General features: G+C 41.1%; 1 protein-coding gene across 1 annotated transcript in view; it reads right to left on the bottom strand.

Moving 5' to 3' along the window:
- Positions 1-2,126: 2,126 nt before the first annotated feature.
- MBOAT1 (membrane bound O-acyltransferase domain containing 1) overlaps positions 2,127-27,999 on the bottom strand; it is a 58,409-nt gene continuing 32,536 nt past the window's right edge. The window contains exons 5-13 of the mRNA XM_059482473.1: positions 21,403-21,458; positions 18,768-18,822; positions 15,867-16,050; positions 14,059-14,251; positions 11,268-11,371; positions 8,482-8,546; positions 7,005-7,137; positions 5,707-5,858; positions 2,127-3,965 (exon numbers count right to left, since the gene is read on the bottom strand). Of these exons, the coding sequence (XP_059338456.1) occupies positions 3,833-3,965; positions 5,707-5,858; positions 7,005-7,137; positions 8,482-8,546; positions 11,268-11,371; positions 14,059-14,251; positions 15,867-16,050; positions 18,768-18,822; positions 21,403-21,458 (1,075 nt within the window). The 3' untranslated portion in view covers positions 2,127-3,832. The remainder of the gene's footprint in view (positions 3,966-5,706; positions 5,859-7,004; positions 7,138-8,481; positions 8,547-11,267; positions 11,372-14,058; positions 14,252-15,866; positions 16,051-18,767; positions 18,823-21,402; positions 21,459-27,999) is intronic.

Genomic DNA, 27,999 nt, shown 5'->3' with positions numbered 1-27,999 from the left:
ATTTCAACTTGTATTTCTACAAAATCCAGATCAGGATTGCTGGGCCTGCTTTTACATGTGTAGAGAGGTAAGTTTGCAGCTTTATGCAAACATCTACCAACAGAGTAAAAATCTACAGCTTTCTCACCCACCTACTTCATTTCAAGTGATACAAAAATCCCAGCTATGTGCAATGTTTGCATACAAAACAGAGCAGCCAAACAGGGAGAAAAAAATATCTGCCCACCTTGTATCCCACTTCTGTGCTGCCTCCATTGCTTGGCAAGCTCCAAGTGGACATGCAGTAATGTACCTAGGACGGGGGACAGCTTACAGGACAGTAAAAATATAAATTGTGCATTCAGTTCACTGAAGAAATTGCTGAACACTTGCTTGTTTAAATACCAGACCCATAGTTAAGTTGAAATGAAGCTTTATTCTTTATTCAGTTTTCTCTTCCAAGTGCATCTCAACTTCTAGTTTAGACAAATCAAAATATGCTGAAAAACAGCAGCTAGAATATGCCTTCAATCCAAGGGGGTAATGGTGGTGGTGTCTTTTTGTTATTGTCATATTTAAACTCAGCCTTTGTCCATCCAGTACAATCTACCTTTCTCATTTCTGTGTGATAGTCCTGTATTTCTTTCTTAAAAGCCATCAAAATTGTTGCTCTCTTCAGAATCTCTCTAGATGCTCTTGAGTTTTTTGCAGCACTAAGAACCCAGAGAGAGATCAGAAACTAATAACATGTTGGTAATCACCACCATGTATTTTGATCACTGAAACACACTCTCAAATTACACTAGAATTAGAATTACCAGAATTCAAGTTCCTGACATCATCTTTTTCTAACCTAAATCTCTACTTTGGCTCTTTGAATTACATACTCCTGTGCAAAGTAGATGCACATTGCTAGCATGAATTTCCTCTAAAGAGTAGCATCTGTTTGCAGTCTTTCTATAAAACAAAATATCATCCCCCTGAGAAGAAGAAAAGGAGAGGAAGGCTCAACACAACAGATTGATCAAGGTAACCTCAAAGCTAACAGCCTTTTTTTTTCAAAGGAGTTTTTTACAGCCACTTATATCCACTCTGTGTTAGCTTTGCAGGACTGCCACATTTGGCTAGGTTTGCTGCCTAGTCCATAGTAACATATTACAGCAAAGATTTTAGGTAATTTTCTTCTTTTCCACCCAGCTTTAAGACTAATTCAACCACCAAGTTTCCCTGCAAATGCCATGTTTCAAAAAGCCAGTTTCAATTTTGGCTCATGTAACATATGACATTAAATCTCTATGACTGGCTCTCTTTGATTCCCAGGGCACCTGTTTTCAGGGACAGGTTCAGACTGAGAAGGCAACATGACAGGAGAGTAACAGTTTTCTCACTAGCCCAGACTAATTCATCACATTGTAGGAGCTGAAACTACAACATAAGTCAATGGCATTACATATAAACAAGTTTCACCTGGGGAAACACTAGAAGAGAAACCCCTCTGGTCATACCTGGCTTCTCTTGAATGTGCACAGCTCAGGAAGCTGCAGAACAGGGCACAAGCCATGCAGGAGATCTCAGGCACAGAGCAGCAGGTGCAGACCCCCAAACCCCTTTGACAGCACTCTTTTTCCAAAGCAGGTGCTAAGGCCAACCCGCTGGGAACATTTGCCTTCCTCACTTTTGCCAAAGCCCAGCATTTATGTGAATTTTGCTGGCTCTGGCAGAGCTCACACTGCTGCTTTTTTTTTTCTGAGAGGCAATTGCAGACTGGCTTCAGCCCACAGGATTCCAGGGCCAGCAGCACCCAACTCCCCATCCCTTTCTGGGGATGTGCCCTGGTTCCCTCCCACAGGATATAGGAATGGCACAATCAGACCTCAAGGGAAGCATTAGATGCCCAAAATGCAACTGAGGCTGGTGCCACAAGGAGAACACTCACACCATGACAAAAAAAGACCAGCCAAGTTAAGGGCAAAGCTGCCATGAAAACAGACAGGGGTCACCTTGTCTCTGTTTCAGCAGGAGCAGGACGGAAAGCTCGGCTGCTGTAAAATCCAGCAGACCTGAACATCTCCCCTCAGAAGTGTGATTTCACCCACCCACTCACCCATTTTTCACATTAGACATTAGTGATCAATAATGCCAGGCAGTGACACAAAGCAAATTGTTTATTCAGATCAATCTTTTAATCCCATCTTGCCCTTTAAAATAAATTAGCAAATAAACTCTTCCATGAACTATGTTCTAAATCATAATGTGGTCACAGGACAAAAAATTCCCATCAATGAAAAAAAAAATCACTTTTTTTGGAACTGTGTTGGTTTCATTGCTTTGTTTCTTCTCAAAACATGAAGATTCTGCAAAACTCTAATCTGACACAAAAATCAGAATGCAGTAAACAGCGGGTTCTTTCCTCAATCACACATTAGTTAAATGTCGATAAAGTAATACCAATGCATTAACAAGGGAACTGCTTCTACAAAATCCTGATAAAAACATTCCTGGAAAACATTTTAAAAAAATGCTTCAGTTGGTTTTGATGTGTGGTACCAGTCTATTTTACTGGGTTAAGTGGATTTAAGAAAAAAATTATAAAAAAGCCTGACACAGCATTTTGCAGCAGGTTATCTCGATGCACAACAAGCGCTTAGGAATCAAGCCTCAAAACATCCCTGTAAGTCAAGGACTTTACAAGCAGAGAAACTTGCATCAACAGTTAAGTCAGATGTCAAGATCACACAAGGACTCAGTCTTGACTCTTGTGGTGATCACAGTATTTTGTAGAGAATGATTTATTATGACAGTGATAATTACTGTTCAGGTTTCCTATTAGTGTTATGTGCTGGAATGTAACCCCTCCTTAAGATGGGATGTTTTTGAGTACAACAGTCTGATCCACTAGAAAGCTTTTTCAGATTTAACCCATAACTGCAGGTTTTAAAACACTAACTCTATATGGCTCCTCATGCATTTTGATACCAAAAAGGAAGTGTTGCATCATTAAGACTACAAAGTAAGGCTGATGTAGCAATGAGCGCCAGCTATGTCATTAGAGAAGCACAACTCTACAGACCACAGGCTGCACGTCCCTTCTTTTACTCTAGATTTGAGTTCCCCCTTTTGTCTTTTGTTTTTCTTTTACTTGGCTTTAAATTTTGGCTTAGCCAGTTATCACTGCTCCCAGACACCGAATCCCAAGGGACTTGTCTTGCCCTCATCACCAGCAGGTGTCACAGTGAAGGATGTGAAGTACCTTTGCTGCCCAGCTCAGGCTGCAGTCCCTGCTCCGCGGTTTTCCAGGGAAAGCCCCGCTCCCCCTTCCCCTGCTGGGGCACGAGTTAGTGCCAGCACCTTGAGCAACCCCATGCCTGTACTATTCTACTTGCACCACCTCTCTCCACAACTAAGAGATGAAAAGTTTCCCCTGACAGCTGCCCACAGCACCAGGCTATCAGGCAGCTGGTCTAACATTTGCTAGCTGCTTTCTGTCCCTCTCTCTAATCACAAGATCATTTGTTGATTAATAGTTGTGTATTTCTGTAAAAGAGAAAAAATGCCTCTCTGTGAAAAAGTTTAAATATATAAAAACACTTCATAAAAATATTTACTATAAAAATTGAATGCCCCATGAGCCTGTAAACGTTGCCTGTAAAATCTCCATTATCTGGAATAATTTGAATTACAGTCATTCAGGCTCTTCTCTGCCCTCTCCAGTAAGAATTTAAGATAGCCAAGAGAAATGCCACTTGTCTTGTACTTTGATCCTCCTGCAACCCGTTTTTCTTCCTTTTTTTTTTTTTTTTGTTTACAATTCAACAGATTGATTTCCCAATGCTGGCAGTTTTCTTTGGAGGCATCATTTGTCTTTGTTTTTAATAGAGTTCAGCATGGCCTGATTCTGAGCCCTTCTTACAGAGTGGGTTTGAGGTCTGGCTGGTAACAGGAGCAACACCAGGATGCTTAGAATGTGCATGTGAAAATACACAGACCTGGGAACAAAAGCAGAAAGAATATTATATTTTTGTTGGAAGAAACAGGAATTCTGCAGCCCCAATATGCAGAATTTAGTGCTAAGGAATGAATGAATGCAGGATGTATGAACCTGACCTAGAAAGCACAAAAATATACCCTTGAATTTCACAAAGTCTTGGAATATGATGTCTGCTGGCATGGGTGAAAATGCTGCTGTGGACGATAATAGGGCAAGGCAACGATCAGCAAACCCTAGAATCCAAAGTCTGACAGCTCAGATAAACCCATCTAATTCAACCCCAGACTTATTCAGCCCATCTCTCTTCTAATATTAGAATTTACAAGGCCAAGTTGTGAAGAAATATCACTCATGGTTCAAGAAGAATTTTAAAAAGTGACAGAAAGAAATAAATTCAACCAAAGTGCTGAGATCTGAAATAAATCAAAACACTCAGCTTTTAACCGAAGAAGGTCAGGTAATGACGTTTACAGAAGGCTTGCATTTTTGAAGGTAACTGCTCAGAGATATCTGTATTTGGTATGTTTCTAAACATCAAATATTTTTATTTCAAATAATTCAGTATACACAAGTTCAAAGAGAAATAAAAAATACTTAAATCAAATAGATGAGGTTCTGGCAGCTTGGGGAAGATGGTGACTGGGACCAGTATGGTCCAGATGTTAAACATAGCAATGCACATTTCTGTGGTCTCATCTATGCTTCTTACCATAGTTTTTAATATCCTTGTAAGGTGCTTAAGACCACTGCTTGTGGTGTGAAGTGCTCCAAAAATTCATGCCATAGTCCAAAAGCATAACATTTTCTTGCTTACAAGTCTCTAAGTTCAAATGTTAACTATGTTCAAAGTTAACCAGGGCAAAAGTCACCACGGCAAAATTATTAAGAAATGAAGCTAAGAAAGATCTGGAGAAATTTTTACTCCATCATAAGTTTTCTGTGTTGAAATCAAATGTTTCAAGAAACAGGAATAGAAAATGTTGAAATTCAGCCTCCTGCAAACAGACAGCAGTTATCTTGACTACCAGCTTTGTGTCTTTTATGTTGGTGGAGGGAATTGACTTTCTTCTGAACCAAAAGCTGTTACTCTATATTGACAGTAAAATGAAAGAAGAGTAACGCCATGTAGTCCTGTTTCCCTTTTCTACCTATTTTCTCATTTTTTCTATTTCAACTTGGTTTTATTAGAGCACATTCAATGTGCTCTGCAACACCAGTGTTTTCTTATTTTTAAGGAATCTAGGGAAGTACTCCCTTTGTAATAAGAGAAGCATACTTTTGTAATGAAAAGCACACTGATTTCAAGGAGCAATGCTCTGCCAGGAGCCCTCCACATCTCCTGCTGCTCCATCACACCTCCCCTTATACGCATTGAGCAGCTGGAAGCCTGGTCTTTGCTCAGCACCTCCTTCCTACTGCCAACTCACATTATTCTTAACCTCTTCAGCCTTGGCTACTGCTAGTGGTTGAGGCCCAGCTGTTTTGGAAATGGAAACCCAGTATATGAAATGTCATGTAAGGACATAGAATGAGAAGAACAACCAAAGTGCTCTGCCTTGGCATTGTTATAATCTCATTACGTTACAGGAGTGCAAAAGTCACCTCTTCTACTTTAGCAAGCATCCTGTCTGGGCTTCTTTCAAATTTGATGGAATGCTAACTGCCTTTCAGCATGGTCTTGGTTATTTAAAGCAAGTCTGTTGCACCCTGGAGAGTAAAGTCAAGGGCAGGGGACTCACTTGTAGAACTTTATGGTGGGCTCCACAGCCAGCATGACAAATGGTGCGACCGTGTAGCACACAGCCAGCTGAGTGACCGCCCAGGTTACCACGTCGTAGGCTATCTTCAGAGGCACTGGCGAGAGGAAGTAATGTCTGCAGTTGTTCCTTATCTGCAGGTCAGGGAAAAGTAAGCAGAAAATCATATAAACATTTCTTGGGCAAAGCCACACAGACACACAGCAGTGCATGACTCTGTTTACCATCAGCATTAGTATCACAGGAAGGTTTATTCATCAGTTACAAAGCACTGGGAGCAGGAATACAGACATGTACCGACTGGCATTTTCAAGATCTCACAGTCAACCAGTGGCAAACAGAGAAGTGGCCCCCAGTTTGCTCTGTCAAAACCACAGGTGTAGACTCTCTCATTCTGGATGTATGGCACAATATTTTTTGGGAGGGAAGCTGTTCCTCCCTCCTGACTTTCATTTCTTACTGGTTATCAACAGTAAATCAAAGTTACTTTAAATTAACAAGTAAGTGCTTATACCTACAAGCGTGTGACATTCCCTATAGATTTTAAGTTAGTTTAACATCTGTGAAATCTTCACAAGTGAGAGGCAAAGCAACCTGCTCTAGCAATAGTGGTTAATACCGGTCACTAGTTTAATTCTCCTTTAGATTAACCTGGTTATTTATCCATAGTCATCTACAAAAGACAACAGTGGTGCTTCCCAGCCCTGCACAAGTGTCTGGTTCAGCTTGAAAGATCAACAGTGATAAATTTAACAACAGTGAGACATGAACCCTGTTCTGTCTTTGGTGACTGTATACAAAATGAGGCCCATAAACACACAGACCATTTTACTGCATCAATTGCATCCACACAAAGTGTTCAAGTTTGAGCTAATGCTCAACCCACAGCAGCTTCTTGTGCAAGACTGGGCCCAGAGTTAATTACAAGCCAGCATACAGGCAACATCACCCAGAAGAAATCTGGAATCCCACAGGACCTTGAATCCCAAGCTGATTTAACTGCATGGACATAGCTGGTGGCACCCCTAACTATACATCCTGAAGCAACATTTCCTCTGACAGTCAGGGACAGCAGTGCATCATGTCCAGAACTGGTGTTGGTTATAACTGCTGGGTACTTTGCAATTAGCATCAATACAGAACAGAGTTTCAGTGAGCATCAAGCCCGCAAAGGCATGAAAGAGGGCTCAGAGCAGGGAGAAACTGCTTGACCATGTGAGGGTGCAGCTGACAGCCTGGATAGTGTCTAGCCTTAGAAGAGAACAATGAAAGGTACATACTGCTCTGGCTGCGAGTGTGATAAGGATTCCAGTGAGAAACGTAAAATAATATCCAGGGTAGATACCATGCCACAGGGCCGACAGGATAAATGTTAAAGCCGTGGGGTACCAGGGAGCTCTGTCATAGCAGACACTGCAAAAATGAAAACAAAACAGAAGAGGTTGAACAGTGGCCACTGTGCTCAAAATCCTTCTGTTTCTAAGGTCTCACTTTGTTTTCTTAGCTGTCTTATCTTGGTTTAGTCACAGACTAGGGCATGAGACACTCTCCATTTAAATGGAGGTTTAGATGGAATGAGGATGCATGCTTATATGCAAATGAGTTCCCAAAGAGTGCCGGTACAAATATTTCTGGTGCTCAAAGCATTCAAATCAATAATGGAATAAAGGGCAGGCAAGACTTTGTTCATCTTTACATCTCTATCTGGAATCATACGTTACCCTTCCAAACTGTGATGACAGATCAAGAGCAAGTTGAAAGACAAATAGATGTGACCCCACCCTTCACTCTAGTGAAGAGAGGTATTTTTAGGCACAGTTATCTGGCAGATGCTGGGAACAACAGGGAGTGCCGTAAACTATTGCAAAACAGGGGATTCCAGCTAACTTTAGCAGCAAAAATCTTACTCCCGAGATGCAAGGATAACAGTTCAAGAAAACAACACCCAGTCTATTTGGCTATCTGAAGTTTAAATCAAATGCTGTGCTCCACAGAAACAAGTCAAGATAATAATTTTTTTACCAGGAACCATTTGAATAATGAAAAATAGTAGATATTGACTTTTAAGATCTATAGACTTTTAAGATGTATAGATTTAGTTACAATAACTACAATAAATCTGTGTCTGCATTTCAGACACTATGTCAACTGTATGCTGAGCTTTAATCACACCACAAAGTGAAATGAGTAATGAGACACAGTCCAATCTACAAAATTTGGACTTATGCTACTATTTATAATATGTGCCTTAACAGTCAAAGGTTAAAACCAGATCCTCTCAGTGCTATAAGTATCTTCCCCATATCCTAAACAAGGACTGCCTGGCAAGCATCTTAGGGTAACTCCAAACCAGACTACACTGGGGCTCTGAAGATTTTGATCTTATTTCTCATTGAATTTCTGGATCCCAGTGACACAGCAAGACTCACCTCAGTGTGGGGAACATAACATAGCAAAGCAAAACAGTACAGGAAAGTTAATGGAGGGAAACCACAAAATGCTATTGCTTTCTATTATGGAAATTTTGAACAGTTTGTTTATGACTTTGCTGCTCATATATAAAATAGGAGCATTTTACACTTGCAGCAATGAAACTTTACAGCACCAAATACCCTTGTATTGCACCAACTATTACAGACACAGGAAACAAAGGAAGAACAAGAAGCTTTACATTTAGGAGAGCTACCAAGTAGCGTTTTTCCATGCCATGGAGAGCTTTTGGATCTCACAAGCACATAACTGTTTCATTACTCTTACCGTTTCAGCCAGGCAGCTGTCTGAATGTTCCAGTTTTCAATGTACATTTTAAAACTTGTTGCAGTCTAAAAAAGAAATTCACATGAAATGTTAGCAATGAAGCCTGTAAAATACTACTTGCAATTTAAATTAGCAGGGAGGTACATGGAAAATATTAATTCTAGCAGCTAACTTTTATGATGACTGTGCCACAATCCATCATTATACTAATATGACTTGGGAGGGACATTAAATAGGCTGATTACTCACTGCTAACACTTGGCACTTGCTCTAAAATCTCACTTTGTCTCATATAATTAAATACAGTGTTTGGTTACTTTTCAAATAATGGGCAATCTGAGAAGTTTTCTTGTTTTATATGCTTGGCCTTCGTTTCAGTTCATAAACAGCTTTATTTCTGGAAGAGATATCTTGCCACCCATTATGTAATCTGGACTTCCCTACAGTGGTACTAAAACAAAGTGTTATTAAAAAAAAATTATTATTATTATTACTATTTAGAGAAGGAAGGGGGAATACTGAAAAACATGGGCAAAAAAGTTAGGACTAAATTTAGAAGCCAATTCTTGGCCCACTGGTAAGCTTGAGAAACCAGAGTGGACTCCAGTATCCTGAGAGTACCAACAATACCTCCTCCTCTGAGCTCCCCCAGCTTTAGAGGACTGCTGGACTCTATTGTTCAGCATCAGTTCCCCTACTGCTGATCAACTTCCCCTCCCAACTCCACCTTGGTCCCTTGCCTGCTGGCAGAAACATCCAAGGTCACCCTGGCCAAGTGGGAACATGATTCAGTGACACCACAATATTATGCCATATCAGCTGAAGGGAAGGGATGGAAAAAATGACTGAAAAAATGGATTAAGGGCAAGGGCTTCCAAGGGGGATGTGCAGATATCTTTGCACTTCCATGCAGAATCTCTAAAGCTAGCATTTCATCCTCTGCATTTAAAGAGTTAAAATTATTAACAATTCCCAATGCAGCACTGCCACATTTTAATTGCATTACTGCAACCACAAGAAGCCAAGAAAAACACAGTTTCTCTTCCAACTAATATTGTCACTCTCTTTTGGCCTCCTTTAAGTTCCCCTGTTACGTTACCAAGAGAGGAAGTAGTTGCTGGCTGTCAAAACAAGCACGCTGCCAAGGCTTTCAAGTCCCCCACGTTGGCTTAGCCCCTGTCATGTTTTAAGGCCCACACAACCCCTTCCATGTGCTTATCTTCTCTACAGATCAGACAGTCATATTTAGCACTCAAGTTGCCAGCTCTGAGGTAATTTTACACATGCAGGTGGCTATACCTGCTGAATATATAGACTGTATCTGTATAGACTGTACAATCACACTTCAACTGCCAGCATTGCTGTTGGCACATAAAGTGATGGTTCAAGGCTTAGCCAAAGCCATGGTCTCTGTAGCCTCTCTTTTTCTCATTGCAAACATGAAAAAATCAGACAACACCCTATTTTATCCTCTTGGAAACAATTTCTGATCTCTTGCCCATGTGACCTATAAAGGAATAAGCTTTGAGAGGTGGGTAGAGAGGAGCAAAGGCTCCTTCATTTGGCTTGACTGAAGAGTACTGGCTGCATTTTACTTTCCTGCTTCAAACAGAAGCTGCCTCAGCCCATCAAAGAAACATCTCCTGCCCCAAAACTGAATAAGATAGAGAATCAAGATCTCAGAGTTATCTAGGGTGTTGCTGTCATCAAGAAGTGTAAAGCATTTCTGGGCTGTGTATCCTGTACTCATCAAGGACTACACTGAGGATTAATCATGGTTAAAAAAGAAAAAGAGAAAGAATGTTGAAAAACAGGGATTGCATAGACTTCCAATTTTGGCATCTTCAAGGAAGAATTACAGGGGTTATTTCATTTTTGAGAAGAGCTATTACAGTACATTCACTTAGTCACAGATTGTTCAGCAATAAAGCAATCAACTTATTTTTATCTGTGATTACTTTTAAAATCACAACTAGAGAATTACAGGGGGAGGCTTCTCCTCTTTCCATAAAAGAAGCCTTTAGAAAGCAGTCACAGACACATAAATATTTCCACATCTCACTGGCACTCACAAAATATTCTTCAGGGCAAACAAATTATATGGGCCATCTTTTGCATTAGAGACACAAACACAAGTAGTTTTCAAAAGGCTAATGGACCTTAGAAGCATGCAGCAGTCACAAGGAAGGAGTGAGAGCTGTTTTGATCAAGAGTGTGGCTCCCAGCATGGTGTTCCAGACCAGCACCCACCTAAGCTCTGTGTGCCCCTGTCAGCTCCCACTCAGGTTGCTTGGTTGGTACCTGTTATGTCTCCTACCCTTGCTTTTCTCCCTGTACCAGAGGCAGTTCAGCCCTTGCACGTGTCTGTGCAACTTGTGGCAGCCTCTTTCACTACCACCACTCATCTCAACTGGGCTACAAAAGTGAAAGATTGTTAGAAGTAAATAAACAGAACACACCACAGATGGTGAAGAATCATAGCTGTGAACAATTTACTGACCCACTGAGCTCAGCCTCAATCTACAGTAATTGACTGCTCCTTTATTAAATATCTGATATCATTATTTTTAGCCCTCACAAAACTATTTAGAAATACAACCTGAATACACAGCATGAGGTAGCCTGTGAGACAGATGCATTTTATCTGTCCAACAGATAAAATACAAAACCTCTTTGTGCCAAAGAGGAGCAGCCTGGTAGCATAGATTTCCTTTCAGTAAAGCCCTTACCCATTACCATGCCCATTTCTGTATAATTATGCCAATGCAGCCACTCCTTTATCTCACCTCAATGTTCCAGATATTCAAATTGGACAACAGGTCCCAGCGGAAAGTGCCTTTCTCATCAACTCCACTGAATCCATAACCAGCTGCATTGTTGACTGCATCTGCTGCAATGTCAAAGCAAAACAGGTCAAAATCAGACTGCTGGAAGGGACGTTTTCTTACAAGTCAGTATGGCACTAAACAAACTTTCAAGACAGCTTTGTAGGATTTAGCAACCTTTCTTCCTAGGAGAAGCTGCTTCTTTGCAAAAGGGCATTAATATAAGGCTACACAAGAGTAATTTCCTCAAGAGGAAAGACTTGCTACTTCTTGTGCAGAAGAAATAAAATAATAAAAAACCAACTAATATAAATCACTTTTCCTATTATTTGGGCTTTATTATTCATCTGAGACAGATATTACCATAAACTGAATGAGCAATTTTCTCAAAAGGGCACCTGGATGTCACAGCATTTTCCGGAATTCAAAAAAAACTTAATATCTCAAAGACATGCTTATTATTTCCATTAAGAGTTCCAACATGGCTATGTTAATTAAGACTGTCATTCAGAATTCTATAGACAAAGCCTTTTGCTAATCCTCTTGCCGAGTGCCTCAAAGTGCCTCAACATTTCTATGAACCAAATATTGAGTAACTTCAGTTACACATGTAGCTACCTTAAAGCAAGTAAATCTTGGATATGAGCACGCATTACACACTGATGCACTCTTGTCAACCACCTCCTCTCTCAGAGTGCCTGGGAGTCACCTCATCACTGGGTCTCAAGATTCTGATTTCAATGTGCCCCTGCTAGAAATACCTACTCGGGGTACTAAGAAAACAGAAGGGAGAATTCATTATTGTCTCCAGATCACTAGTGTTGCAGCCAACACTGAGGATCATTGGAACAAAAAGGGAAGCGCAAATACAGGTTAGGCTTTTCCTTCCAGGTCATTTACAAAATACAAGCCTGGTTATTCTTTAAAAAGGTCAGTATTTCTTCCCCAAGATTTTACTTTGTAAATGCTGTGAGTACAGGCACAAGCTCATGGAGAAGCCCTAGTGCACAAAACTAGGGAGGAAACCTAATTATAAGCAACAACAGTAACAATAAATAAATAAACAAGCAACCTTCTCTAACCTGAAACTTCCTGTTTTGTTTTCCACTTTCTTAAATGAGAGGGATTTTATTGATGAAAAGAAAGCTCTCCATGTTTTTAATTTTCTCCCTGTTTAAAAAACACTCAAACAATAAACAACAACCCTGCCTGAAGCTGGCCCAGAGGATCCTGCCCAATCTCAGAGACTGGAGCTGCACATAACCCAGAACAGTGCACTCCTGGATTTGCTCCTCCTTGCTCCAAGGGTAGCAGGGACCCAATAATTAGTGTTTCTCGGCCAAAACCAATAAAGCAGGAATCATGGGATGAGCAATAATTATATAGTATCCCCCTTGGCCATTTGCTTCCTGGGCTGCTGTCTGCAGAGCACGGGGATGAGGCACAGGAAAGTCACAACTGTGCACCCTTAAGCTGCTCAGGAGCACGAATCCCCTCAAGCTCCGCAGACCTTCATTTCCTGCAGTCTGGAACAGCTCAGGCTGTGCATGGCTTTCACAGCTCCTTGCTTGGAGGCACTGGGACCCAAAGTGGTTTAAGTGACAGCTGGGAGTTTGGTTTGCAGCCGTGTTCCCAGAACTATCCAGCGAGAAGCCGAATTTCCTTGCCATGGATCTGGGCAGTGCAGCTCCCTCCCACACAATGGCGTGCCTGTCCTGTCCTGAGGACAGGAAGCGTTTCTCGGCCGTTTCAGCAGGGTTTTTGTAATGCCCTGGGCCATGCCACCGGGAGCAAAACTGGGAAAGGATAAAAAAAGGATAACGTGCCTGCTGTTCTGCTGCCTGGATTTGGGATGTGAATAGATGAGGCCTCACCCTCCACTATGCAATGCATACTTTTCTGCTAACTGCCTCATGTGTAAGACGTCTCTTGAGCCTCTGCAGCCTGCTCTTGTCACAAATGAAGTTCAGTTTATCTCTTTAATAATGGCCTTCCAGTTAACTATAATGCCAGAAAAAATGGAGGCAACAATTTAACATTGGATGCCACAAAAGTAAGTTTGTGAGCAAGCCATTCTTTATCTCAAAGCCTTTCCCATCCCACACAAATCCTGGCTGCCTTCCCTGAATCTGACAGTTTTGTTCCCAGCAGTTTAATCACAGCCTTGCAATGAATCTCCCTGGCTATTTCCAGCTCAGTGTCACCCTGCTCAGCCTCAAGGTATGTGCATTCCTTGCTGGACTTCCAGGATCTGCCCTACACACAATGTCTTGTAATACCAGCAAAAAAATCCAGGAGATTTTCAGCTTGGCCTGAAGGATTTCACTCCTCACACACAGACGGTGAAACATGACTTGTAAAAGATGAAGGTAAAATGCAAAAATATTATTTTGACCACCAGTCTGACTGGCTTGTAAAAAAATTTGCTTCCCTCTTCAGTTACTTTTCCTCTCCCTTTTCCCTGCAGACATTTTGATCCTTCCCAACACTTCCTTTGCTCCCCACAGTTCTCCAGTCTTTTCTCTGGACTGCTCAAACCCAAGGTGTATACAGACCCCACAGTGCTTTAGAGGCAAAGCTAGCATCAGCCCTTCAACAAGCACAGGGCCCACTGCCTAAAGGAACACATCTCCCACATGAACTACTGGTCTAGGGACAATTTTATTTCCCCCCCATCCCAGCTTTCAGACCTCCTCCCCCATTTAGGAACTTATTTGCTGCACACAAAAGTAAATAATATAGCCAGACTTACCCAACGTCCATGCAAAGTAATACTTTGGTTTTGCTGCCTGTGTTACAACATACAGGTAACCAAGTCTTGACAAGAAGGGAGTTTTATCAAGAAATTCGTTATCAATAATATATGCCATAGGAAAGTTCTTGGTAAGTGTCAAGAATAAAATGAGAGATACTAGTGTGATACACAGCTTGTACATCACTGCTCCCTAAAAAGCACAAACAATGAAATATGCATTAGAAACATTTGCTTAAGGGGAAGAACAAGGCAGTGCTCATGACATACAAAAACAATGGGCTTCAAGAACCATTAAAGTTACCAGTGACAAAGTTGATACTAATTAATTTAGAAGAGGTGACCAAGAGAAGGCCAGAGTCACAGCTCTAGTTTAATTTGGTTTACTGAACTACCTGTAGATAGGTAGGACAATCACAAGTCAAAATCAGTGAGGAACTTCATGACAGACTCTACACCAGTGTGCAAAGATTCTAAAATGGGAAAGGAAGCAAACCAAGCCCTACAGTGGAAAGCAGAAATCTTCTCTAAATGTACTGTCCCCTCCTGGAACTAAAGACTGGATTCCTCCTGGAAGCAAAAATCAATGATATTCTGTGCAACAGTAGGTACTACACAGCTACCGCCCAGAAGTCTTGCTAAAAAATCACTTGTCCAAAAAGCATTGTGTTGTTACAGCACATTGTACCCACGATACAGGGTATGTGCTCTGCCACACGTTTTCTATTCCAGCTCCCTAGCTTCCTACACACCATTATTGACAATCACTGCACTACTTCAAAGCTTGTTTGCAAATACACACCATGGGTAAACCCTTCTTGATCCAGCATTAATTAAAAAGTAATCTGACACTTGGATACCATGTGAAAATTGACTCATTCTCAAAAGGCTAATAAAAATGAAATGTAGTATTAAAACTACCGTATTTTTTTTACATTTTGACTTTTGATCTATTTTTATTTATTCTCCAAATTCTGCAATAAAGTAATGTGAAATTATTTTTTATGCAGATTTTAATATTCTCTCCTGATTTGCATCCTCCACAATATAGGCCTTCTTCTGACCTCAGTCAAAGTAATGTAAATCAGAAGTAGCACCATTAGGGTCAGTAGAAAGACAACTGTGTGCAACAGGAATCATTACACAAAAGTACACGCTCAACTTCAGAGGAGACATTTTGCACACATTCACAAAGTTACACTTTCAGTGTCACCTTAAGATAAGAGAGAGAAATCTGAACCTCATGCTAAACTATACTGCTTTACAAAAAGGCTATTTTCCAAGAATGTTTTAAGCAATATTAAAAAATATAAAACTAGATTATTGTTAAAACTATGTGAAAAAATTACCTCTTGAGTCATCTTAAAGTGTGTAAAGTGTACTCTTGCAACACACCTTGCCAGACTGCAGTTTCTGATTAGCAGTGATTCATGTGCTTCTAACATCTCCTGCACTGTGGGGGAGATTTGACATTTTTTTTTTGTTTTTCTGACATTTCCTCTTCTATCTGGAGCTGAACTGCAACTTGTCACTGTCAGAACCTGCAGCCCATTCCCATTGCTGCACAAAGGACACCCATTAACAGCTGACCCTTTTTGCATGCCAAACCCATTTGGCAAATTTGCCAGCCCCTTCACCCCTGACCTTGTGATAAAAACAGCAGCCACTGGCAGAAAAAACTCACTGTAACCTTTACTGGCAAGATAACCCAAAACTGGTTTTTCTTCTTAGCTTTTAATTATGAGAATGGTGTACAAAGCTGTACTTTCCTGCCCCCTGCAATCAATCTTTGTCATTTTAAAACTTACAGTTGGAGAAGGATCAGGAAGTCTGTCATAACCCTTCTGCTTCCAGTTCACTTCTAACAGTTTCATGTGCACATGCCTCCCTTCAATGAAGGCGATATAGTCCTTGTAATTGCTGCAAGGCCCTGCTATGATGCTCATAAAATTGAGGAGATAACTTAAATACTCCAGTAAAGAAGGTCTTGACCTGTGAAAAAACAGCCACACACAACAAACAAATTAAAAAAAAAAAAAACAAAAAAAAAAAAAAAACAAAACAAAACAAGGTAAAACGTATCAAAGGCTTTCACCAACATTTTTTGTTGCACTGTCTGCCTCAGTCCTCACCTTCCTACCCATTTTCCCCCAACTGAAAGCTCTCTAGATCTGTTCTGGGGAAGATAAAACACAGCCTGTCATATTCTGGTGATGTCTGGTAGATGGCAGTCAGAGCAAAGGTAACATCAAAGTGTTTAAACTACAGGTGAGCTAATGCTAGTGATTTGAAAAGTTGTAATCTTAGAAACTTCTTAGCTAAAAACAGTAATAAATTTGTCCATTTTGGACAGATCAGCAGTGCCAGGAGTGAGAAGCTGGTTATTGGTTTTGGACATCTGTCCAGGATGTCAGGGACCATACTGCCTTGTTGTACAAACCACAGGGCAGGGAGTCTCTGAAACCAGGGCTCTCAGTCCTGGGAGGAGCTCTCACCCTCCCTTCAGTTCAGCCTTTCAAAAATGGGAAGTGTCACATGAGACATACAGGAAGAGATTGAATAAGCACTCTCTCCTACTGTTCAAATAAAGGAAGTAATTGCCTGTATTGCATCATGAACAGGAAAAGGAAGTAAGGGGGGGGGGTGGGAACATATGTATTGAAAGATGGCTGAAGATGAAAGTCATAGTAATTTTTTTCCATTTTGCAAGTGCATACCCCACAAGTTCCTTCTGGTGCTGTGCATTTGATGTATAATTAAGAAGATCCACTACCTTTGCTACAGATCATTACAATGCAAAGGCCTCTCAGCAGTAGTGTAATTTGTAAGTTGTTAGGCTTGGGGTTTTTATGTGGCAGAAAATGCCAACATCCAAACTGTGCACTGTGTTCTGCACTGCATTAGAGTGAGTGCTCTCCACAAATGTCTTAATTGTTACCATTCAAGTAAACATGGAGGCCTCAGATGAGAACACAAACTTGGGCACAGTGCTTGAGGGCTCTCCTGCCCAAGACACAGATGGACACGCATAACCAAAACACACTTAAAATTCTTTAAGACTAAAATAAATTTCTAGCTGAAAAACTAAGCAACAGTTAAACATTTTCTGTTGCCTACTTCTATTCTGAAGTGGAATTAGTTTGAATAAACAGTTAGATTAGCAAGGATTTTCTGCATTCACCCTACTGGTTATTGTAGATGTTAGTGCCTGAATGGTATGTTCTCTGGTGAAAGCATTTCACAGAAAGATGGAGAAAACAACTGGGGTAAGAGTCATCTTTCTGTCCTGCAAAAACAGGTCCATGGTGTGGGCTTCCTAGCCCTACAGTAAGATTAAAAATAAAGTCATTAATTTCAACTTGGGTTCTGCACATGGGTGGGTGGGGAGACATGAGCAATGCACAAAGGAATGTACAGAGGATGAGTGAGAAACAAAAACAGACCAAGGACAGGAGGGAGGACAAAAGGCTGTATTAGCAAAGGGGATTTAAAACTCTTCAGTTATGACTTGTCTGCCACTGACACTAACTATTGGCATCTTCTTTTCTATTATGAACTCATCTACTGTACAAGAAAAAAAACCAAGCCTGTTTAGCGAGAATTTGACTAGAATTAAGGGCCAAGTGCAATTAGAAATTATGTTGTGAGCTTTAAAAATAGACACTATGGGGTCACAGCTACCTACAAGAGTTTTGCTTTTCAAGAAATGACTCCCTTACTTTCTGAAGTACATAGGCAGATTTTCTGATGGCTGAATCTTCTACCTTGGAAATTAAGGAAATAATTTCCTTGGCCATAACAAGCATATCATGGTGAAAAGTAGTTATGGTTCTAAGAGTAATTCTGTAACATTAATTCTTCATTAAAAACAAAAAAAAACAAACAAAAAAACAAAAAAAACCAAAAAAAAACAAAACAAAAAAACCCAACAACAACAAACCACTTACAAATTCAACTCCATGTAGCATTTCAATTGAGAGACAAACTAGGAAAAAAAGGGTACTCAAAGAAGTGCTCTCTCCATATGAAAAATGAGAAGTTACATAATGCGGAGACCTAGGAGTACTAACATTATGGAGAGGGACCAAAAAAAATAAAATCCAGCATTCAGAAATTATGGCAAAGAAAAGCGGCACTTGATTTGGCAGACTCAAACCAAAATGGATTGTTACTATGCAGTGGATTGTTCACAGGGGAGGAGTAATTACTTGGAAAAATAGCACATCACAGATCAGATGAAGATAACAGCCAAAAAGTCTGTATAGTATAGTCTTAGCCTGAATTTAAAAGAGTTAATACAGCAAATACTTGTTCTGTTGCACATGGAGTATATATTTAAGTATATTTATGAGACATTGCCAAGTACTTCAGTGCTTTACTGACCAGCACAGATGATAAAGGCAGAGGTCCTGAACTGAAGAAAAAAGGAATATAAGAGAGAAGGTATGTTTGTTTTAAGGAGGGTAATGACAGCAGCATTACAAAGAAAAAATTTCTCAAGCAAATAGAAAAAGCATGTAGGACTTTTGGTATCTCATGGACTGGAAAGTAGCAGGAAACATTTCCATGGCTGGGCCACTATGTTGTCCCTGACACTGTAATGGAAAAAAAAAAAGAAACCCAAACAAAATAACAAATAACAAACAACCTAAACAGTCAACTTCTTTGGCATAAATTGACACAAATCACTCAGATAATTACATCCTTACTTTACAGCAAGCCGATTTTGCTCAGCAGTGAGTTCCTCAGCTTGTCGCCCTATGCCTGGAAAGAAAAGACACATTAGATCTTTCCAAAAGACAGACAGTAAAAGCTATTCCCAAAGCTTTATGCTTGCACCCCAAAATAAATTTCTAAGGCCATAATTTCAAATTTTTTTTTTTGTCACAGATGGTTTTAATACATCTCAATCCCTAACTTCTATGTCAAGTTCTACTGTACCTCTCTACCCAGTTCTCTAACTCATTCCCCCTTTCTCACCCTGGCTACACTGTCAGGAAGAGCAGCCGTAGCATTCCCACACACACAATGGAAGTGGCAATGCCACCAACTGGCTGCGACCCCCAACAGCCTCTACAAACTGCACTGGGCTAGAAAAACCTCTGTTGCCAGAAGCTGCTGGCTCATTTAAGCACGAGCCTCCCGCTGGCTCCTTGGTGAGAAATGGAGCATTTCACAGCAGGAGGAGTGGGCAGGGGAAGGCAAACAGGCACTCAGGGAACAGAAGCTCCACTGGTGTGAATGAGCAGCCGAGATGCCTGCTGCTGGAGCAAGCCTAAACATCCACATCAGCAATAATCTGGAATTGTCCAGGTCCAGACTGGAAGGGTGACCTCCTGTTAAGTGCACAAGACCTTTGGGGCCAGAGGTAACACACAGACTCAATGTTCCAGGAAAACGATGGAAAAATCTTGTGTCATGGCCAGTGGTAAACAAATACTGTTTATAGCACATACCTCAAACCCTTCAGCCTAGAGCTTTAGCTGCACATACTGCAAGGAATCCCACTGGCTTCAGCAGAACTACACGGGATGAGTCTCAGCACTTGGTGTGCAGCATGTGCACAGCTCCATGTGCACAGCCCCAGCAGATCAGGGGCTTGGCACCAATTGACACTACTGTTCTAAACATACTGGCCATAATTGCCAATAGAGACACAGGACCCACATCCTAAAACGGCTGCTGATAAGCTGCTCATTTCCATTCTCTCTCCACTGTTTCAGTTTGTAAATACTGGGAGGGCCTGAATTTCAGAGAAACAATTAGCACCTAATTACTTAAAGGACTGGGTATTTTGTTTGTCTGTTTCCATTTACGGACAGCTGTGTTAAATTTTTACAAATACAAATTTGCCACTGATGCTTGAACTGCAAGCTGCCTCCATTTGGTCAACTGCTCCATATATGGATGTTTGCAATGTAATGAGCCTTTTCCACCATCATTAATTCTGGTCTGTTTAGAATGCTTCTGCCTCTGCTGCTGTCTTTTTCCTTTCTGTCTGGTAGTTTACCTTCAACATCCTAGCTGTGCACCTTGGCTGCACATTACTGTGGAACTGCAGCAATACCTGAGCTGACTCAACTTCCAGAAGCAGATAAGCCTCAGCAACATGAATGCACACAACATGGTCAATCAGCCAAGCTTCCAGCTGTATCTATTATACCCAGATAAAAGCATTAGATTCACTTGTGCAAACCTGGCTTGCAAACAATGTCAGACCCCCGTGTGCCATCACCTAAATCCTTATTCGCAACAACTCTATAGCAAGGCACTTATTCAGTCACCCACTGTCACAGACATCTTTTATGAAAAATCCTTTCCTTAGGATTTTTCCTCCTGAGAAGTTGAGAGGCCTCAGGAACAAAATGTAAATAATGATTATCTGCTGTTGTGGAATGCAGCAGGTGGATCTGTGATTGGCCCATGTTGGTTGTTTCTAATTAATGGCCAATCACAGTCAGCTGGCTTGGACTCTCTCTCTGAGACAGAAGCTTTTGTTATCATTCCTTCTTTTTCTATTCTTAGCTAGCCTTCTGATGAAATCCTTTCTTCTATTCTTTTAATATAGTTTTAATATAATATATATCATAAAATAATAAATCAAGCCTTCTGAAACATGGAGTCAGATCCTCGTCTTTTCCCTCACCCTAAGACCCCTGTGAACACTGTCACAACCCATAACTTGTAAGGCAGTGGGCCTCAGACCATCAGAAATTCGCATTGCAACATCAGTAGGCACAAGCAATAATGCTACTGATGACAAGTGGCATTTTTAGCCTTTGCACTGTAGTAGACACAGGCGTTTTAGTGGGAAATAATAGTGCTCTTTGTCACAGCACAGCACAAGACTGAAGACAATGTTATTTTGCTTGCAACTGTGCTTCTCTCTGCCCTGGGGAAAAGCTACTGAATTCTATCTCTCACAACTCATGGAGTATATTACCACTGTATATATCAGTGCTAGCGTATTTTTGCTAAATTAACATTAATGACTGAGTGTATGTATTATCAGCTCTTGACTTCTGAGAATCTGTAACAGTTTCAGAGAACTTAATGAAGATGCACTGTAGCATCTAAACAGGAGATATTGGCACTAGCTAAAATCCAAATTAGGCCCCAAGGAAGTAGAATACCCAAACGGGAAAACAGTTGTCTCTGATATTGCAAAGACAGTTTGATCCTAGAAACTGAACAAAACTTCAAGTTTCTAATTTTTCCTCCATAAGGCATTTTTCTTCTTCACTTGGAACAATTTACTGCACTGCATTCATTCACTCCATAAATCAACCATAGAATTCACTGGTATATAAAGGCTGTCTTCAGGACAGAGATTCCTTTTCTTACCATCATGTAGCTGGCATGCAAGTGTTGTGATCTTCTGTGTAATTATCATCAGCGGACTATAACAAAGACAGAAACAACAGTTACATGTCTTGTAATACAAATTATTCCCAATTTTCTCACTGAATGTCTTTATGCCTTTAAAAGGCATAACTGTATTAGCAACAAGTGGAAAACATCCAATTAAAGCTGAAGGAGGCACTCAGGCATAAGACAATTGCCTGGGTTCAAAACAACCCCACAGTAACTTGCACTGGAATTTTTAATTGCTAAGTGCACACAAAGCCTTATTTTATATCTCCCTATCATGCAGCAATGCAAATTGTAGTTCAGAAGAAATCACACCACCAGGAAGCACCAGCTTCTGCAGCCCACTGAGCTTCTTTTCAGGCAAAGACCAAACTGAAGCCCCATACAATGCAAGTAGCATACAGCAGTGCTGCTGTAACCCAACTCTGGCTCTTCTTACTGTTTGTTACTCTCCTATTGTCTGTCTCCTCAGTGCCCTAAAAAAATGTTGACTCTGCAGATAAAGATGCTTATTTCCCCACATGAATAGCTCTATCAATTAGGACTGTGTGCAAATACCAGAATAGCTGTCAGCACAGCAGTTTCCCACTTGGTTATTGACCATGCATCTGTGTTGTGAACAGCCTGTAGAAGCTACACCATCCAGCTGGGAGTGTATGGGCATGTGGGATCTGGAGCCCCTGGAAAAAGGAGCTGCTTGTACCTGAGCCAGGCTTGCAGCCACCCAGCAGCTCTGGTGCCAGCTAAACATGCCACATAGAAATAGCCACTACTCCAAGTAGGGCCACTCATACTTCCCATAGCCAGCTTTACAGAGCTTCTTGCACTGAAGGCAGATGTGAGCTGCTGCAGCTAAGGAACGGGGAAAAAGACTAAACTCAGCTTGGTGGCATCAGGAGTTGGTTCCCACAAGGATAAAGGACACAGACAAGTGTATTTAGAGGAAGGTAAGAGGAAAGATGGGAGGAAAACCATGGAGACAACTGACCAGTTCCTCCATCAATGGTGGCACCCTAAACACGAAACCTGGCACTGAACATCTGCAATCTGGAAGGACCCATGGCAGGCAAAGCAAGGGATGAGCACCCCCTCACACTGCTGCTCCCCATCTCCCTGCCACGGGAGACAGCAGCACAGGGTGCCCAGATCTCTCACAACCACAATAGCCACAAGATGGGAATGGGTGATGAGGATACACCACTATTTTAAAAGCCCTGGTTGTGATGAATGTATGTAAAACCAGTCCCACAAAAGACATCTGTCTTCACTGAGGATTAATACAATGGGTTGTTTCTCCATTTGAGAATAAATTAACAACTTTAACCAGATGGAGGTTTCTGTTTGAACACAAACGATGTCTTCAACCTGGAAATGAAAACTTGAGTTTGTACACATTTATTTAACTATTTACACAGTTTGACCAGTATATGAAAATTTTTTAAGAGACCTAGATGATTGTGCCAAACATTACAGCAGTTCATTTTAACTACTGTAATATATTTTCTGGAACACAATTAAAGAAAAAAGTTGAGGGTTTTTTGGTTTTTTTTTTTTAATTCAAGAACTGTGTTTGTCTCACAGATTTCTCAAGGTAAAACAAAAAAACTGGAACTTACATTCTGTGAAGTCTCTGTCTAAAATAACAGCCAAATATTATGTTCTACAGACATTTTCAAGAGATTCTGGACCATCCTTAACTTAAATCAACCTACTGGTTACAATCAAATGTAAACCCAATGGCTAAGATAAACTGTTTACAACCTGATTATCCCACTAATATAAATCAAACAGATTCTCAAGATAATTCATAGATTGAGCATGGTAAACACACAAATATTGGCAAAAGACATTCTTTCATTTTAAGTGGTCTTTTTTTTAACACTTAATATTGTTGATCTTTTCCAAGAGTCCACAAGTAATTCTGTGTGGGTAAATTGCATTTTCTACCCAAAACCAGAACATGCGATATCAGCCAATTACTTAATCAGAAACTGCTTTTATCATTTCAGAAGTACCTACTTGAACTGCTAATGAAAAAAAGTTTGCACAAAAAATTCAGAATAGGCTTAAATATACACAGAACTTGAATACAATTGTAATGGAGGAGTTTGTAAGCAGCTTTTCTTGGGTCACCTAGACTACTGATAGTAGCTAAGGAATGGACAAATTCAACAGTGATTTTCACCTTCCAGCAATATTGTCAAACAGTCATTCTAAACTTTATTCCAATTAAGCTTTCAAGAAAAGTGATTTATAAGCTGTTTTTACCATTATCTTCAACATCCTGTTTCTCAAAGTAGATTTTCCCAGACAAAATTTAGCTTTGCTTTCAAAGATACATAAATCCTAATCCTTTAAGCATATGAAAAGGCAGATTTTTTTAATCCTTAAGAGACACAGAGGCTGTCACTGAATGAAGCAGTTTTACTGCAATAAACACAATTTTTTTTTAAAGTGTTTGACCATTTTAGCTTTATGGGGGAACATTACCACTCGTTTCAAATTGCTTCAATTTGTTGCATATGTTTCTTATGGCAAGGACTTCACGCCAACATTGAAGTGGGTAACTTTAAACCTCGGGCTCTGAGCCAAAACCGTATGACTTCAAGTGTCTAAATTTAGACACTTGTCTTAGACAAGGCCCCCATGGTAAACCAGAGAGAGCCAAAATGCAAACAATCCGAGGGCAGCAGGAGTAAAGCCTGCACTGAAGTCAAACTGCATATAAACACAGAGGAGAGAGGCTCTCCTCATCTATATTAGGAAGTCATTGCCTCATTGATGGCACATTGTAAGCCAACAGAACAAGTCAGCCTTTCCTGTACTTTCATCAGAAAAGATGGACAGTCTTTCTCCCTCAAATCTCCCAGCTCCAGAGGAGACAAGGGATAACAAAAGTGACATGTCTGCCAGGGTGAGTGGGAAGGAGGCATCATTAGATACCTCCTGTTCTCCCTCCTGACATCATCATATTACATGACATACGCATTTTCCAGAGTGGCTGGAAAGTGGCCCAGCAGAAAAGGACCTGGGGGGTGCTGCTCAGCAGCCAGCTGAACAAGAGCCAGCAGTGCCCAGGTGGCCAAGAAGGCCCATGGCATCCTGGCCTGTGTCAGCAATAGCATGGCCAGCAGGACCAGGGCAGTGATTGTCCCTCTGTACTCAGCACTGGTGAGGCCGCACCTCCAATCCTGTGCTCAGTGCAATTCAGAGGACACTGAGGGGCTGCAGCAAGTCCAGAGAAGGGCAATGGAGCTGTGGAAGGGTCTGAAGCACAAGTCCAGTGATGTGTGACTGGGGGAGCTGGCATTGTTAAGTCTGGTGAAAAGAGCCTTGAGGGGACCTTATCACTCTCTACAACTGCCTGAGGGTGTAGCCAGGTGGAAGTTGGTCTCTTCTCTTGAGCTGCACCAGGTTAGGTGAGGTTTAGGTTAGACATCCAAGGAAATTTTTTACAGAAAGAGTGATTAGACATTGGAATGGACTTCCCACGGAGGTGTTGGAGTCACTGTTGCTGGAGGTGTTTAAAGAGGGACTGGATGTGGCACTAGGTCTAGTTGATATGGTAGTGGTCATAAGTTGGATTTGACAATCTCAGAGGTCTTTTTCAATCTAAATGATTCTGTGATCTCTTTTTTACCCTATTCAGGAAGGTGGAAAACTGCTGTAGAGTGGCAATGAGATGACACACACTAAATCTTTCATGAGATAGTGTCAGGTACCAGCCAGCACTTCACACAAAGGGTAAGCAATGTTCCAGGTGAACAAGGAACATCTTTCTCCCTCCTCTCCTCCTGCCCACCATTCCCCTCTTACTTGATCTCAGGGGGCCCATGTCTATGCTGCAGCAAAAGGCAGAGCACAACAAAATAATGACATTATTGGAACTCTCTCTTAAGGGCAGGGAGTGGGGAGGGAAGAATCATAAATTCCTAAACATGTGAGTTTTGATTATTAAAACTTTGAAATACCAGAGTATCGAATTGCCATTTCTATTCAGCCTCTCAGGCAAGCTGTAACTTAAAACAGCAATAAAACATTGAGTTTATATACATGTTTACATTAACAGAAGTTAATACATTAAATACAGCACCATATCACATATAGTCAACTGTTTCCAACATGGTACTATTTTAACCCTTAGACTCTACTGGAAAAAGTCAGTAGTGCTAAAAATAAGAAGGGAAGTTAACAAAACTATAAAACTCCCAATGTCTTTTCTTACTCCCAAATTTTATGATGCACAGGTTTTTGGAGAGGAGCAATTAGGTTGAATTCAAAAAGAAAATCTGCCTACTACACTTGCACTTGCAGATGAAGCACAAAGACTTATCCCTAGGAAGGAAGCATTTGAAATAAAACACATTTAGAAGCCTAAGCAACTTGCAATCCATCACATTTGAACACCTACTGATTGCTTTGCAGCCACACGCTGAGTGGTATTTCCACACCCTCTCCACCTGTGCTATTAAGCACTACAGTTACAAACTACCACAGAAACACTGAATCTGATTTATGTGTGGTGTGATTTCCCCTCCCTTCCCATGTTTTATGTATTGGCTATGAGTTTTATCTTAGGTTGTAGCTGTGCAGTACCTCCTACACACAAACCATAGTGGTCAACTTTTAATTTAAAAAAAAGAAATCAAGAAATTGACACAGGGACAATTTTATTTTTCAAGGCATCTAACATAAGGTGAAGACAGCTTTGGGGTTTTGTTTACCTCATGTTAGATGCCTTGAAAAATAACACAAGACTAAGATGGAACTGTTTACAGAGAATGCTCAACAGAGGGGTTTACTCCCCTAAACAAACCTTCCAAATGAAACCATATCAGTGAATATAATTTTTAAATCCAGCTTGCCCCAAGACAATAAATTTGCCAGAAGCACAGGCCAGTGGAAGTACAGATGTTTTGTTTGTAGGCCACTGTGGGGGTCCTCACTGCATCACAGGCTGGCTTCTGCACGGAGCAAGTTTCAATGCTTACGAGAGAAAAGACGTTTTCCAAGCACAGTCTGCTTGACCTTAGGTAATCCCGTGGAGAAGTCTGGCACACGCTTGCTAGAAATAGTTTCCACTGACCTGATTTCACTAAGAGAGGAGGTGGAGTCAAAAGGCTCATAGCAGACAAGAGTCCAGAACAGCAAACATGTATTTCAGGGTTACCTCTGCAGCTCTGAAGCCATGACAAGAAGTTCACACAGTCACACCCTGCTGTGACAATAACCATTGCTGATAAGGGGATGGCCAAGCTGGCAGTGAGCTCCTACTTTTGCTTTCAACAGTAAAAGGAAGAGGTACTGAAGTACATCAGAGGAAAAACACTTCACTAAACACACTTGCCACCTCCAAAGCAACTTACAATTTCCTTCATGTGATGCACTGCCTCTGTGTGTGTCTGCGTGTGAGAGCTCCCAAGCAGTATTTCTTAAGGCTTCATGGTAGAAGCATTTCACTTAAAAGAGTGTTTACTTCTGGAGAAGTGTCCAGGGATATACTAGATGTGTGGAGCTCTCTAGTAGTGATTGCCTGCTTGAATTCTGCCTAGTTCCCACAGAGCAGCTCTTGCAGGGCTCCTGTGACTCCCGTGGTAAGTGATCTCAGGGCTGTTTCAGTGCACAAGCACCCAGCCAGGCAGCCAAGCAGCAAAGCAGGCATGTAAAACAGACTGACCCTGCCTTACTCACCCTGCACCGCTGCACTGCCTCTGGGGACCAGCTGCACACCAAGGTTCCCCAGCGCTGCAGGAACAGACACTGAGCAATGTACTGCATGTCATACATTTAGAAGACAAGAAAATAAAAATAACCAGCTGAAATTGCAGGACCAGACAATATTTCTGCTCTGTGTTTTCACATGGTAACATCTATCTTTGCTTTCATCAGCAAATGTATTTCCTTTGTGAAAAGCGGCTGCTGTACTTTTATTCCTTCCTTTTGTGGTTGAAACAAGAAGCCACTGAGAGAGGAAAAGCCAGCAACAAAGCACTAACCACCCAGCAAAAATTCACTGCCTGAAGTGACACTTGTTACTGAAGCATCTGCTTATATATATGGCTTTTTGAGGGCTCTCTTAACAATCATCCCTTTCTAGGGGGTTTGCTGAGAATGCTGCTGCTGCTCTGCCTTTGGGAGAGGGTGAACACAAAGGTGGTGTCTGGGGAGTGATGTCCACCAAAGCACTTGTGTAAGAGCTACAGATTTGACACGTGGGGAGGAAAACTGCTCAAGTCTTCCAGGTACTTCAGCTAGGGTCTCTCTAAGACCAACAGAAGATTGAAAACAGTGCCACTGTGTGTTGTGGGGATCTTCACAAACTGAGTTTCTCTTCCATAAGGAATGGCAGCAAGAATCATAGAATCATTAAGTCTAGAAAAGACCTCTAGGATCATTGAGTCCAACTGTTAACCCAGCACTGCCATCTTCACCACTAAACTATGTCCCCAGGTGCCATAACTGCATCTTTTTTGAACACTTCAGGGATGATGACTCCACCACTTCCCTGAGCAGCTTGTTCCAATGCTTGGAAACGCTTTCCATGAAGAAACTCTTCCTAAAATCCAGTCC

This window comes from Ammospiza nelsoni, chromosome 1 (assembly GCF_027579445.1).
Source record: "Ammospiza nelsoni isolate bAmmNel1 chromosome 1, bAmmNel1.pri, whole genome shotgun sequence".
Lineage (NCBI taxonomy): Eukaryota > Metazoa > Chordata > Aves > Passeriformes > Passerellidae > Ammospiza > Ammospiza nelsoni.
Note: the sequence above shows the minus strand (reverse complement) of the source record. Positions and strands in the feature narration are given on the sequence as shown.